Source organism: Camellia sinensis, chromosome 2 (genome assembly GCF_055761805.1).
Source record: "Camellia sinensis isolate YWXY chromosome 2, ASM5576180v1, whole genome shotgun sequence".
Classification (NCBI taxonomy): Eukaryota; Viridiplantae; Streptophyta; class Magnoliopsida; order Ericales; family Theaceae; genus Camellia; species Camellia sinensis.
The window spans coordinates 182736686-182751544 of NC_138962.1; the positions used below are offsets into that span (position 1 = coordinate 182736686).

Consider the following 14859-nt stretch of genomic DNA (forward strand, 5'->3'; position numbering starts at 1 on the left):
TACATGCATTTGTCACTCATTGATTTTGAATCTATTCGACAACATAACGTTGTCAAACTTCTCATGCCATTGCTTGGGAGCTTACTTTAAACCATACAATGATTTGACAAGCTTACAGACTTTCTTATTTTGTCCTAGAACTGAGAACCCCTCGGGTTGCTCCATGTAGATTTCTTCATCTAAATCTCCATTTAAGAAAGCTGTCTTTACATCCATCTAATGTATCTCCAAACCACATAAAACTGCTATTGCAATCACCATACGAATGAATGTAATCCTTGTCACAGGTAAATACGTATCAAAGTAATCCAGGCCTTTGCGCTGCCTATATTCTTTGATAACTAGTCTAGCTTTATACATATCAATTGACCCATCAGCTTTTATCTTTCTTTTAAAAGTCCACTTACTCCCCGAGGCCTTATTGCCTGGGGGTAGATCAACCAACTCCCAAGTATAGTTCTGCAAGATAGAGTCAATCTCATTTTTGATTGCTTCTTTCCACAAAAGACTTTTAAGTGAAGTCACAGCTTCATGGAAAGTTCGAGGTTCTCCCTCTAACATATAAGTCAAAAAGTCTGGACCAAAAGACTTTGCAGTCCTAGCTCTCTTCTTCTTAGCGCATCCACATCTTTAGCTTGATCATCAACTTGATCATCTGTTTGATCATCTATGTGATCATTGTCACATTCAACCTCTTGCATGGAAGTCTGAATCCTTTCTTGGAGACGACATGGAAATACATTTTCAAAGAAAGACGTATTTCTTGATTCCATGATAGTATTCTTGTGCATATTTGGAATAATAGACCTATACACAAGAAATCGATATGCACTGCTATTATATACATATCCAATGAGTAGACAATCCACTGACTTCGATCCTATTCGAACCCGCTTGGGTGTAGGCACCGCCACTTTTGCAAGACACCCCCACATTAGTAAGAATTTATACGAAGGCTTGATGCATTTTCATAACTCATATGGGGTCTTGTCCACATCTTTCTGGGATACTTTATTCAGAATGTAATTGGCGGAGAGAATTGCTTCCCCCTATATGTTCTGTGGCAATCCAGAACTTTTTAACATTGCATTCATTATCTCCTTCAGCGTCCTATTCTTCCGCTTAGCAATCCCATTTGACTGAGGAGAATAACGCACCGTGGTTTTGTGGACAATTCCAGATTGAGCACAAATCTTAATAAACGGTGATTCATACTCACCACCACAATTACTTCTTAAAGCCTTAATCTTGCGGCCTAATTGATTCTTAACTTCATTCTTATAAAGAACAAACTTGTCAATATCTTTGCTTTTGAGCAAATACATATAACAATACTTAGTGCAATCATCAACAAAAGTGATAAAGTACTTATTGCCACCACGTGATTGTATAAACTTTAAGTCACACACATCATTATGCACTAAGTCTAACGTCTCTGAACTTCTTTCAATAGAATGAAACGAAGATCTTGTCAACTTTGCTTTAACACAAGTTTCATACTTGAGTTTCAGATTAATCTTAAAAGATGGCATGTGATCTAACTTGATTAATCTACGTAAAGATTCAAAGTTCACATGTCCTAGTCTACCATGCCACAAATTGAAAGACTCAAATATGTAAGCAGAAGAAGATGCATCTTTATTCATCTTTGGGATAACAGTTAGTACATTGAGTTTAAACGTACCCCTCAATATATAACCCTTACCCACAAACACTCCGCTCTTGGTCAGAACGATCTTGTCGGACTCAAAGACCATGCGAAAACCATGTTTGCTAAGAAGAGACCCCGAGACAAGATTCTTACGAATGTCCGGAACATATAGGACTTCATTCAAGGTCAGCTCATTTTCTAAGGTCAACTTCACGACTACCTTTCCTTTCCCCTCAATAGTTGAGGTAGCAGAACCCATAAACAACTTCTCACCGTTTGTAATCGGATCAAAAGTTGTAAACAGTTTCTTCTCGGAGCATATGTGGTGTGTAGCCCTAGTATCAATCCACTATTCTCTTGGGTTCGAACCCACCAGATTTACCTCAGAGACAATGGCAGAGAAGTGCATGTCATCCTCATCATGGGAGTGCTCTTGCATATCTATCATGTGGGCACGGGGTTTGGTCTTGTATGGCTTCTTCTGCTTTCAGCAGTCACTAGCCCAATGCCCCAATGCCCCTCGCTACCACAGTTGTAGTACTTCCCTAAGAACTGATAACCAAGTTTTACGACTTGTATACCAGCTTCTTTGCAACACTACCCCTTGGTTCCAGCTTTGAGCCCTCGTTCACAGGGGGCTTCTTCCTCATCCCAGAAGATTTGCCATGCTCATTGACATTGGCCTTCACAGAGCAGGTACTCTCTCATTTCTTTCTATTATCCTCTTTAATTCAGAGTCGGACAACTAACTCTTCAACTGACATTTCCTTGCGCTTGTGCTTCAAGTAGTTCTTAAAGTCCTTCCAACCATTTGAAAGTTTCTCAATGATCACAGCAACTTGGAATGACTCGTTCAAAGGCATCCCCTCAGCATGAATTTCATGTAAGATCACTTGGAACTCTTGGACTTGGCTTATCACAGTTTTTGAATATACCATTTTAAAGTCCAGGAATCGATCAATGACAAATTTCTTTGCCCCGGCATCCTCAATCCTGTATTTCTTGTCCAGAGATTCCCATAACTCCTTCGTTGAACTCTTGGCACAAAATACACTGTAGAGTGAGTCTGCCAAGCTGTTGAACACATAGTTCCGGCAAAGATAGCCTGTCTGCTTCCATGTGTCAAGTGCCATGACTTTCTGCCTGTTTGGCTCATTCTCTGCTATGACTAGAAGATCCTCACTCAAAACCTTTGCAAGGTTCAGCGTGGTCAAGTAGAATAGCATCTTTTGCTGCTATCTCTTAAAGTTCACTCAAGAAAATTTCTCTGGGCACTCATGGTGACTGAGCGGTCCTCCCAGAACAGCCGGAGTAACACCAAGGTTGACCACAAAGGTCACAGTTGGGGTTGGCAAGTCAGTTGCTCCGGGGTTCAGATCCCCACCAACATTAGCAGTAGCAGCATCATTGGTGACAATTGGCATTTATGAAAAATACAACAGAATATCACTTTCGTTGTTTCTAGAAATTAAACTTAATACTAGAAAATCCCATTGTTGAAAAGTTTATTCAAAATTAGTCTCACCACTAAACCTAAAATTGAACATGGTGAAGAATGTTACCAGGAAGACTGGAGGGGTCACATCGGTCCCACTTAAAACCCAGTTATCCTTTTGACAAAACTTTAAAGAGCATGTTGACTCCTAGTCTGTGAGAAATAATTTTTAGAATTAAATTTTCCAGGGATGAACTAGGTTACAATAAACCAAGGTCCAACACTTACAAGCAATTAAAAATTGCTAACCAAAATTATAAGCAATAAAAACAAATTACTACATCACTAATAAGCAAATAAAATTCTTCTAACATGCCAAGAAAACAACCTTGCTTAAAAAATTAGCAAGTAACCACTACTAAATCTCAAGCAAAAAATTGCTTAAATTATACATTCCAAACTTTTGTTTGTACAATCCAAATTTATTCATTTAGTTTATTTATTTATTTATTTTTTATTTTATTTTTTTTCCCATTCCCTTTCGCTTAGGTATTAGCAGAAAACACAAGAAAATATAAACCAAATAATCTAGGCAAAAAATAAATGTAATAAATCATTGAAACCATGTAGAAAACAAATTAATAATAAACTTATCTAATCAATTAACATTCTTGATAAGTGTAGACACCCCATTTTTGACCGACCTTAAGATTCAGACGTCATCGATTGAGCGCTCGGTGATGGAGCATGTTGTGCTCATTTTGAGTCTCCGGAGTTTTGCCTGAGAGTCTTGCCTCTAGGCTTTTGAACTCTTTTGTGCTTCGGCTCGGTTTGTGGACCGAATCTTGTTTTCTCTTCCCGGAGGGAGGGAAATGTCTTGTAGACCATCTCTTTGTGGTCGTAGACCACTTTTCATGGTCATAGACTATTTTTTCCGTTTGGAGACTAGTTTCTGATTTTTGGAGCCTTTGGTCGCGTGCCTTGTCTCGGGACTGCTTAACGTTCTCCGTTTGGCATGGTTTTTGAACCACACTTTGTTGCCTTTGCCTAGAGGAACACTGTGGTCCGGGAGACCACTTTTGTGGTTGCATACCACTTTTGATGCTCGTCAGCTAGTTTTTGGGGCTTTCGGCCGCATGCTTTGCCTCCCGATCTCTCGTCTTGCATCCGTTTTGGTTTGTTTTTGGTGCAAACCTTGTTTTCCTTGTTTGGAAGGTGGTACAAGGGTGGGAGACCAGGATTTCTCCTGGCCGACCACTTCTTCCTCTGCCAGTCAGTTTTTTGGTCGGACAACTGGCTTTCTTGGTCTTTGGGGCATCTTTTCTGGTCGGCCACCACACCACTGCATTGTTTTCATGCCCTAGACTCTCTCCCACCATGGCCGACCAGTTTTTTGCTCTCAGAGGCCATTTGAAGTGGTCGGCCGACCACTTTAAGTAGCAGGCCGACCACTTCAAGTGGTCAGCTGCTTTTTGACACCTTTTTGGAGATATTTTCCTCCAGCTAGCTGGAGGACATTAGGGCTATCCTCCATACACGCGTATGGAGGGATTGCCTTGGTGCTTAGCTTCTCCTAGAAGCTTTGTCTTTCCTCTTCTATAAGAGGGAGGCTCCTCCTCCCTCCTATAGGTTAAAACAAAACTCCCTTGAGGTATACATATAGCCTATATCTATACTTCTTCATTTTGCTCTTGTTTTGTGTTCAAAAGTGTAGTTTTGTCTTGCTTTTTCACACAAACACACACTCAAACACCATCCTTTTGCTACTGTGGTGCTTAGGAGTTGGTTTTGGTGTTCTTGGGTTGCTTTGAGCCTGAAAAAGTTGCTGGAGTTGCAGCTTTAAAGAAGGTCTTCAAGGGTGAGTCTTTGACCTTTAAAACCCCCATTTTTGTTTAAGCTTTTGGCCCCTTTTTCATACTTTTTTAATCTTAACTTCCTACTACAAAAAGTTCTATTTTTGCATGCTTAAAATATTTGTTTAAGGTTAATTTTTCGTTTGGGGTGATTTACCTCCTCTTAGGCCTTGTTAGGCCTTGTTTTGAGCCATCCCTTTAGGCTCTTGGTGAAGCCTTTGCATGACCTTTCTACCACTGAAATCCAAAGGATTTTCAGTGGTGGAAAGGTGGTTTTGGTGTCCTAAATAGGAGAGGGTCATCCCCTCTCCTTGTATTGTGTATACTGGCTTCATATGCCTCATGTTTGAGCACCTTTGATAAGCTTTTGTTGGCCATATCTTAGCTTGTATTTGTGGTTATTTTGTTGAGGCATACCACTTTTTTTCTTGGTTTGGTCACTCCATGCATGCTTGATACACTTGTAGTGTAAATCACACAAACTAGCTTTATGTGCTTCATGAAATAGCATGTCATTCTAGCTTATTTTCTTTCCATTTCAGCATGTTTTTGGTGATGTTTTGCCATGTCATGACTCTGTTTTGGTTTTTTTTGGTTGGCCCTTGCATGCTCCATACACTTGTAGTGTAGTTCCATGAAATAGCCTAACATGCATCATATTGTAACATGTCATTTTAGCATGCTTTTGGCTTAGCTCTAAGAAGACTTTGTTCATGTTTTAGTATGTTTAAGGTCTGATTTGTGTTGTTTTGGTCATTCATGACTTGCTTTGTATAGCTATGGTTCAACCTACACTACAAGAATTAACACTTTTGGCAACAAAAAAATTGGTTGCTAAAAGTCTATTTTTGGTCGGCAAAAGTTATTCGCGACCAATTTTTGTGGTCGCTACTTTGGTCGCCAATTGAGGGTCGGCAAAAGTAATTCGCGACCAAAATTTTGGTTGGTCGGCAAAAGTTGGATTTGCCAACTAAATTTTTGGTCGCTAAATATTTAATTACCGCAACTAATTCATTTTGTCGCTAAAACACTTTGGTCACGAAAAGTGATATTTTCCCGACCAAATATCTTAGTCGCCAATTGACACATTTCGCGACCAAAAAGTTTGGTCGCCAATTATCACATTCAATGACCAAAAAGTTTGGTCGCCAATTGTGACATTCCACGACCAAAAATTTGGTCGCCATTTGTTACTTTTCGCGACCAAAACTTTTGGTCAGCAAAAGTGAGTTTCCACGACCAACTCATTTTTTGGTCAGCAATAGATGTATTTTTTGCGACCAAAACTCTTGGTCGGCAATTGTCATTTTTTGCAAAAAAAAATTATTTATTTGTCGCGACTAATAAATTGGTCGCCAAAGCAGGAAAACAATACACCTGTAATTCCTAATAATTCATTCAATCCATAATAAACCTATAATTTTAAAGCATCATTCAAATCAACTGAATCATTAACATTCAACACAATACAACTATTCTAAGTTTTCATTCACAAGTCACATCCATCTAGCATAACAATTTGAAACATAACTATTTGTTATCCATGCGCAGCTATCAACAAATGAAAAAAATATATTCTAGTCCAAATGAACAAAAATCAATCATATTAGTGAAACCAATCAGTGCACTATGCTTGAAATTGTGAATCAGGTTGATGGATTTGATCTTTAGATATCTCTGTAAATCTCAAGCTCGAGCTTACCAGATTCAATCTTTGCTTGGTCCAAAAGCTCATTTATTAGTGAAACCAACGCTCTTCCACTGCCCTGTGCAGTTCTGACATAGTCTTGTTGAGTTACATCCAGATTTGTGTCCATTAGCATCTGCAACATTCCTGTTGAATAAACATATATACAGACATCACACAACAACCCCACTTTCTTTGTTTATTTTTAAATAATTTTTTAATGCTTTCCTCAAAGCAATGTATTTAAATGACTTAAAATGATAAAGGACAATAACAAAAACTTACCAAGAACACCATTCATTGGGGTTCTGATCTCATGGGACACAGTAGCAAGGAACTACAGAGGATTCAAATTCAATTAGAACCATGTAGACATATTAGGTGAAGCCTAACAAAATTTCAATACATGAACTACAACTATCAAATACCTGTGATTTAGCAACATCAGCTGCCTCTGCTCGTTTTTGCAGCTCCATCATCTCATGGTAATCATCCTCAACTTTGGTGAGCACATCCCACTGTTGCGTTGATTATATGCCCAAGAAGCAATGCAATTACAAGGATACCAATTGAAATCATCATCGCAAACCATGGGCATGGTGGTTTTTGTTTGAATCTGCTTCAAGAACAAACTTAGTTGTAAGTCCATTTTATCACTTTGAATCTCAATCTAAGAACTGGCATTGACCCCTCTAAAATACACAGTAACAGATAGGATTACATAGATCGCCTGCAACGCATCTCATGTTTTCTGAACGGATCACCAAAGTTAAGTGTGCTAACATGTTGTAACCTATCATTTGATACATTCAAGCCATACATGCTGATAGGGTGCGAAAAGTTGATGGTATCATACACATTTACAAGTATGGTTTGTTTGCTTGCAAGTTGTTGAAGCAACTTCTCCACATTTGATTCGATATCGAAGACTCGCCAAGGTACTTGCTTGGCAGTAGTGAAACATTAAATGAAGTTCTTCTCTAATTCAATCTTTCTAATCTTGTCTGCATCCTGAAATTTCTAGCTGCACTCATTATTTATAGCTAAGACAGTACATCAACTCAATTAATTCTATTTTACTTTGCGATGACCTCTAAATTTGTTTTATATTTTTTAAATACAATTTATTTTATGAATAGGATCAGTTATACAATTGTCATCATTGTATATTTATTTATTTCTTCTCTTCTCTATTCCCCCTTAAGGAGCTAATGACAAGTTTGATTTTTAGGCAGACAACATACCCATCAGTTGCTTGAATCCTCTCACTTGATGTTGCATTTGAGGGGAGATCTGTCTTGTAGACAGCAAAAGTCAATATGACTCCCAGGCGATTTGATTTGAGTAACCTGAAAGAAGCAGTGAGAACCCCTTTTCCTGATTCTCTTGCGCGCAGCACATTTTGCACGATCTTCCTGTTGGTACACAAGTTCAAGAACTGAGTGAAAGTGAACTGGATCAAGAAGCACCCTAAACTGTGAGTAAAGGCAATTAAGCACAGCAGGGGAAAATATTCAATTTCAATACAATTTAGCACCCTAAACTGTTGGAGCAGTGTGGATCAGATAAGAACTGAACCACACTCAACAGCGGATTCGAGTGTTGGAGTAAATATATTTTTGGAATTTCAACACTAGCGCCATATTTATGTTAAACAACATGCATGGGATCTCAACAGATTCTAAAGAACTTTTCTCATTTTCCTTTGCTTTTCCTTATTTCCACCATTTTTTCTAGGGGAGATTACAATTCAGTGGGAAGTGTGGCAAATACTTGCTAAAATGGTAAGAATCTTCTTGGGATGTAACATTTGCTGTGTTTTTTACACAAAAAGAGTTGCACTACCAGATATTGCAAATTATTTTTATCATATGCACTGATATGTAGTTTTCCTCTTTTTTTTTATAGTGATAGGCAAAATTACATCTGATGACCTATAATAAACAAAAATTAAAGCTCCATTATATATTTGCTCCTGGGACAACCTCTTGGTGAAGATTGATTTTTTTTATTTGAATCCAAATTATGCACCATATTATTTTTTGTAGGTACATGATTCAACAAACCCTCCAATAATTAACAACTAACAACTTACTAATCTCTAATTATAGATAATTCTTTGAGAAACCAACTTTAACAGGGTAGATAAAGTTTAATTGCCTAATATTTAACAAAAAATATATATTCTAGTCCAAAAAACAAATTTATTCTATCTTCAACTATGCTCATTACTCACAATCAAAGGATTTTAAGTTGAAAAGAACAATTAAAATTAAAAACAACCTACCTCGCAATAAAAACATGTTGCTTTATTGTAGCAAGGAACTCTCTAACTCCTCCATTGTAGAAGTAAAGGGGAGGAAAGGCCAATCCTTCAAATATTTTCAGCTGTAACAGATGCCATTGAAGGTAAATAAAGTGCTAGTGAAAAAAAATCATATAGCATAGACTAAGGATTCATCTGATGATCTATGTGCCATATATGCTTCAACCACATACAGGCAATTAGCATTAGGAGAAACCATCTAATGCAAAGGATAACACAATCAACAATGGTAGATCATACTAAAACAAATATGACGCAAAAATTATAACCATAGCTTTACAAAAATGACAAAGACCCGAAGCAAGGTCAATTGACAAGATCATGAAAGAAAAATACAAAAAAGGAAAGAACTCAATTCCCCTAAAGCTACTGACATAAAGAAATGACATGAGACATTCTAAACATCACTAGAGGTCCCACATTTTAGTAACAGATTTTTGGTAACAGATTCTAAACATTCTAAACACATTTTTGTAACATATAAAATTTCACCTTTGTCCATTGCATATAGATAAAACCAAAAGAAAAAACAAAACAAGAAGTTAAATGTTTTAAACCTGATCAGTCATGATCATCAAATGACCATATCTCAAAGTCTTCACAATGTCATACTGTTTTCCATGCTGAAGTCCAAGAATCTGCTTGATGCTCGTCATTTCAGGGCTCTCCATGATATGTTTATGGCTTGCTTCCCTCACATTAAGCAATGTACCTCTCAACGGGAACACACCATAATAATTTTGACCCACAATAGAAATTCCTGCCATTTGTATATACTCAAATCAGTTAAAAACTCTAAAACAAAACCAAGATCATGTCTTTTTCTTTTCAGTTTGTTAGTTTTATGTGAATTTGAAATTTAATTCAGTACACATTTTAGAATCATGTTTCTAATATCAACATATAGGCTTCTTCATAGTTTCATAGTCCATACCTGCAAGGCATTTTCATGAAATTCATTGTGCACCTGCCTCAGATGTAATCTTGGCAACTGGGGAAAATAAAAAGTCACTAGAAGGAAAAGATTCTAAGTGAATGCTCATGTAAGAGAAAAAGAATTATAGGAACACATTCTTCATGTGATGTCAACTGTTTTGCCAAAGTCCAGCGCGGTAATTTAATTAGAGCAATGTTAGAAATGTAGAGAACTAAACATAGACTTTCTGCTTTTGTGAGACATTTGTAAATTTGTGAGATATTTTTGTGTTTATTATGTGTTTGATTCTCTATGTATTTAAACTTTCTTATTTTATTGGGTACTTGAATAAGGTCTATAGATCAATGATATAAATGCACAAACATAGATCATATTAGGATTAACTACACTCAATGGTACATAAAAGTATGTGCTTTGTTAACAGGCATGTCACTACAAGAACGAAAAACAATGAGATTGAAATTAGGATAGGGCCACCAATGAGTCCATATCCAGGAAAATCCATTGCCAACACTGTATACTCAATTCAAAAAATTTAATGGGTATTCACAGCTAGCATCTTATTATGATTTTAATTGGCTATGTGATAGAGATACTCACAATATCTCCAAAGTCTGCAGTAGTCCTAGTGTTGAAGGAATCTTGCCACTGAGTTCATTGTTATTAAAAACCCTGCTCAAATTAATTCACAAGATGACATTGAAATTAGGGCTCAGATTGAGAGAAACGGGGCTACCCAGAAATTCAGTCCAACATTCCTCATCATATTATAAAATTAAAAAAAGAAGAGAACACCCATTATTCACATGGAAGATCCTATACGTAGGAATACTAAAATTAATGAAAACATCAAAAAATTCAGTTTGTTTTGTTCAATTCTTTTGAGCATTAATCTATTAACGAAACCATATTCAATGATTCTAAATTTTTTAAAACTAGAACCAAACTACCCGATTTCAACCAGTTCAGATCAGATTCCCCGTTTAACTAGTTTTTAAACATCTTTTAAGTATATACACAAACACAAGTAAAGTTCTAAGAGCTGCCAGAAGAAAAGAAAAGAAGAAAAGAAAAAGTCATACACTAAGGCATTTTCTAAACTGCTGTTTAACTTGTTGCTTAAAATTAGTTATCAAGAATTGTTAATAACATAGAAAGATGAGATATATAAATGACAAACTTATCTGGAATGACAAGAGGGGGTCCAAACCAGCCAGTCAAGGCTATATAGCTTACAAGCTATTCACAAAATTAAAGAGATTTCTTATTTTTGGGATGGTGATAACAAATTCTATTCTAAATTACATAGAAATGACGGTTGCTACAACAACCAACCAATGTAAAATTTTCCACCTTACCATGAAACATTGAGCCTCAAATGGAAAACCAAATCAAATCATGAATTTGTTGCAGACGGACACAGAAAAGATTCTGCAGCAAAGGAGAATCTAAAAGCCTAATTTCGCCGAAAAAAGTGAAGTGAGATCAACTTACTGGCACAACCCGGCTGGTGTTTGCATCCCCAAATGAAACCGAAGCTAAGGACTTTGAAGCCCATGCCTTAGCATTCATCACTCCCTCTTGCAAATTACTTCTCTTGCAGGGCTCCTTTAGGGAATTGAATAACTGGATTACTCGATTCAGATAGGCCGGAGGATGTTCCCACAAGCTCTTTAACTTCATATTCGGGATGTACAGTCTCCAAACCAATCGAGTACATGCAGACAGAGTTGGTACAAGGAAATAGAGCAACCTCAAAAGCACGAATGCAGTGGCCAAGGCCAAATATGTCTCCTGCTGAAGCAAATTCTCTGGAGATCTAGCCCATGAGAATGGGCAACTTTCCTGCTCGGGGTGGTTGTTTTTTCCATCATCAGATGACTGTCCAATTCTTTCCAAGTATGTTCCATTCAATGGCTCAGTCTTAAGGCCTAAAAAAGTGACCTTGTTTTCATTAGATATCGCTTGATAAATTTCTTCAGTAATTTGATACAAATAATGCAAAGAACAAAATACTACAGGTTCTTATGGATAAATGAAATCAACATCTTCAGAAAAAAAATGTAAGATCTTCAAGTGAGTTTCCTTTAAACAATGACCAGAAAAGTTCCAGGGTAAGGCCTTACCAGTAACATCATCGTAGAAAGAAACAAGAGAACCAAGGGTCCGAGAACCATGATAGCATACACGCATGGTAGAATTTAGAAGGAAAAGACTAGGAAACCCATGGTATTATTGCAGAGCCATAATCAGTAGAATCAAATTTGGGCCTTTTTTTACGAGCCCAAGACGAAGAAAACTAGGGTTCCCTATGAGGCCATGCTTAGCCTCGTACAGCAGTAATTGGGCGGTGGTCAGCCTCCCGGAACAGTCGCCGCCGCCATTGATGAGGTTTTGGGTGTTTTGAAGAACAATAACCCCAACAAGAGGGAGGAGATTGAGAAATTGTTGAACCCTATGTCGAATCATGTTTTCAATCAGATGGTTTCCTTTGGGAACCTAATCACTGATTTCCAAGAAGAAGAAGACAATGTTATGATTGATGATAATGTGGGTTTTACTGTTGTGTTTGACGAGGAAGAAGAACAGGAGGAAGAGAATGGGTTTTACTGTTGTGTTTGATGAGGAAGAAGAACAAAATGGTTTTGACGATGATGATCTTAAAGTTGAGACCAAGCTTTTGGGTCATCTCCAATTCGATAATTTCAGCCTTGTTAAGTGTTTGTTGTAGAACCGATTGAAGATTGTGTGGTGTACTCGTCTAGCCAGGGCCGAGGATCAGGAGACGAGAGAGAAGATTGAGGAAAAAATGTTGGATTCTGGACTGGAATTGGCTGCAATTCTTGAGCAGTTGCAAGCCGATTGAGAGAGAGAACACAGAGAGAGGGAGAGTTGGAGACAAAAAGGAGATCAGGGCCTTTTTTTAATTTTTTTTTTGTTTTCCAGGTACAAAACGATGTCGTTTTTACTTTGGCGACCAAATTTTTTTTGTCGCCAAAAAATTTCATTTCCCCCCTTCTTGTTTGAAATTTCCATCCCAAACACTTTTGGCGACCAAAACACCATATTAGTCGCAAAAAAAGTACCTTCGGCAACAAATTTTTTTAGTCGCTAAAACTCAATCAACGGCGACTAAAATATTAGTCGCTAAAAGTACAAATTTGGCGACTAAATTTTTTTGGTCGCCAAAATGTAACCTTCCGCGACCAAATTTGTAGTTGGTCGCGAAAAGCATACCAATTTCTGCGACTAACTCATTTTTGGTCGCCAAAATGTGACCTTCTACGACCAACTCATATTTGGTCCCTAAAAATATTGATCATTCGCGACTAATTAATATTTGGTCGCCAAATGTCATTTTTTTGCGGCCAAAAATTTTTTGGTCGGCAAAAGTGGTCGGCAAATGTGTAAATTCTTGTAGTGCTAGCTTGTTAGCTTTGTGTGTTGAGTCCTCTAGCATGTGTTACTTGGACTATTTCATTGATTTGGCATCATTTATTATGTGATTTCAGTCCATGTCTTATGGCCATGCATTCACATTTGTCACTTATTCAATGCGTTTGAGGGTTGGCACCTTTATGCCTTAACATGAATCATTGTGTATGTCTTCATGCCATAGCTTGCGAGTTCTCATTTCAGTGTGTTTTTGGGGTTATTATGCCATGATATAACTCTGATTTTTATTGGTTAAGTCATTCCACGCATGGTCTTAATAGGTGTAGTGTAATCCGCCTTATTTGCCTTGTATGAATTATGCCTTATGCCTTCCATGCTAGCTTGTTTTGGCTTCTTTCCATGCATGTTTTAGACTCATTTTAACATGTTCTAGGACTGTTTTGGGTTGCCTTAGTCACATGCTTCATGTTTTGTATACTTGTGGTACAAATGCTCTTGCTTGCCTCAAGCTTTGAGCACCATTGCATGCTTCACTTGTGTTGTGTACATGATTTCGCATCACTTAACATGACATTTCAGAGCATTTAGCATTGCCATGTTCCTACCTCAATCATGCTTTAAGTGCCTTTGAGTGTTATGCATTGTTGCCTAGTTTATGCCTTAGCTCGAATGCTTGCATGCTTAGGCCTTCGAGTCCCTATCTCAGCATGTTTAGGTCCTTATTTTGACCTACTTGAGCTCTGTCCATGCTTAGTTCATGCATTTGTGCCATGTATTGCATGCCTCATGTGTAGTCCTCTTTGCTTGTCTTAAGCTTTGAGCACCATTGCATGCCATGCTTGTGTTGATTAAGTGATTTGGCATCATTTCTTATCTAATTTCAGTGCACTTAGTGTTGCTACACTTCCATGCTTTTCACTCTTTAGGTGTTCTTGAGAGTTGCACCTTAGTGCCTTAGTTGGTGAGCCAATTGGCATGCATGCTTGTATGTGTTTTCAGTGCCTTCATTTTAGCATTATGGCCACTGTTTTGGCATGACTGAGGTCTGTCCATTTCGGTTTAAGTCCATCGAGTATATGGTTTGCATGTTGTTGCATGTTTGGTGCATTGTACATTGTTGCCCTTGTTGCATTGCATTGTGCATGCATGCATTACATTGTGTTAAGAACTCTCATGATTGCCTTGCATTGAGTATGCCATCTAGTTCTTAGCATTTAGCATTGTGTATGTCATGTTATGCCTTGCATTGTGAATGCTAGGTTACTAGTTGCATTGAGTATGCCATGTAGTTGCATGTTCGCATGCTAAGGTTGCATTACATAGCATTGTGCATGCCATGTTTCTTGCTTGCATCGTGTTTGGAATAGGTGTTAGTCCAAATATGGGAAACGAGGGACGTTTCATACTTAAAGTGATGAAACGTACCTCAATTCCCGGTCGCCGACGCTCTTGATCATACATGATAGAGTTTTAGGCTTTATGTGTTTACTTGTGCATTTATTTTACATTGAATTGTGTAACTTCGCCTCTCGGCCATCATGCATTGAAATGCGTGATTGATGGCCCGAGGGTCG

At 37.8% G+C, this 14859-nt stretch overlaps 2 protein-coding genes across 2 annotated transcripts; both read right to left on the reverse strand.

Moving 5' to 3' along the window:
* Positions 1–6395: 6395 nt before the first annotated feature.
* Positions 6396–7124, reverse strand: LOC114259454 (putative histidine kinase 3). Its single transcript, XM_028199475.2, has 3 exons — positions 7055–7124; positions 6912–6963; positions 6396–6773 (listed from the first exon to the last, which is right to left on the reverse strand). The coding sequence occupies exons 1-3, from the start codon at positions 7103–7105 to the stop codon at positions 6607–6609; spliced, it is 270 nt and encodes an 89-aa protein (XP_028055276.2). The 5' UTR covers positions 7106–7124; the 3' UTR covers positions 6396–6606.
* A 3346-nt stretch (positions 7125–10470) lies between these two features.
* On the reverse strand, positions 10471–12240 carry LOC145819754 (5'-adenylylsulfate reductase-like 4). The gene is made up of 3 exons (XM_082913631.1): positions 12016–12240; positions 11384–11820; positions 10471–10561 (listed from the first exon to the last, which is right to left on the reverse strand). Exons 1-3 carry the CDS (start codon positions 12080–12082, stop codon positions 10553–10555), a joined length of 513 nt encoding a protein of 170 aa, XP_082769757.1. The 5' UTR covers positions 12083–12240; the 3' UTR covers positions 10471–10552.
* Between the last annotated feature and the right edge of the window lie 2619 nt (positions 12241–14859).

Excerpts from the sequence above, each read along its gene's own strand:
- LOC114259454 (XM_028199475.2), bottom strand. The coding sequence starts at position 7,105 with ATGATGGAGCTGCAAAAACGAGCAGAGGCAGCTGATGTTGCTAAATCA. Across the intron at positions 6,964-7,054 it reads CTGATGTTGCTAAATCACAG|TTCCTTGCTACTGTGTCCCA; the intron begins GTATTTGATAGT and ends AATCCTCTGTAG. Across the intron at positions 6,774-6,911 it reads CCCAATGAATGGTGTTCTTG|GAATGTTGCAGATGCTAATG; the intron begins GTAAGTTTTTGT and ends TTTATTCAACAG.
- LOC145819754 (XM_082913631.1), bottom strand. The coding sequence starts at position 12,082 with ATGCGTGTATGCTATCATGGTTCTCGGACCCTTGGTTCTCTTGTTTCT. Across the intron at positions 11,821-12,015 it reads TTTCTACGATGATGTTACTG|GCCTTAAGACTGAGCCATTG; the intron begins GTAAGGCCTTAC and ends TCACTTTTTTAG.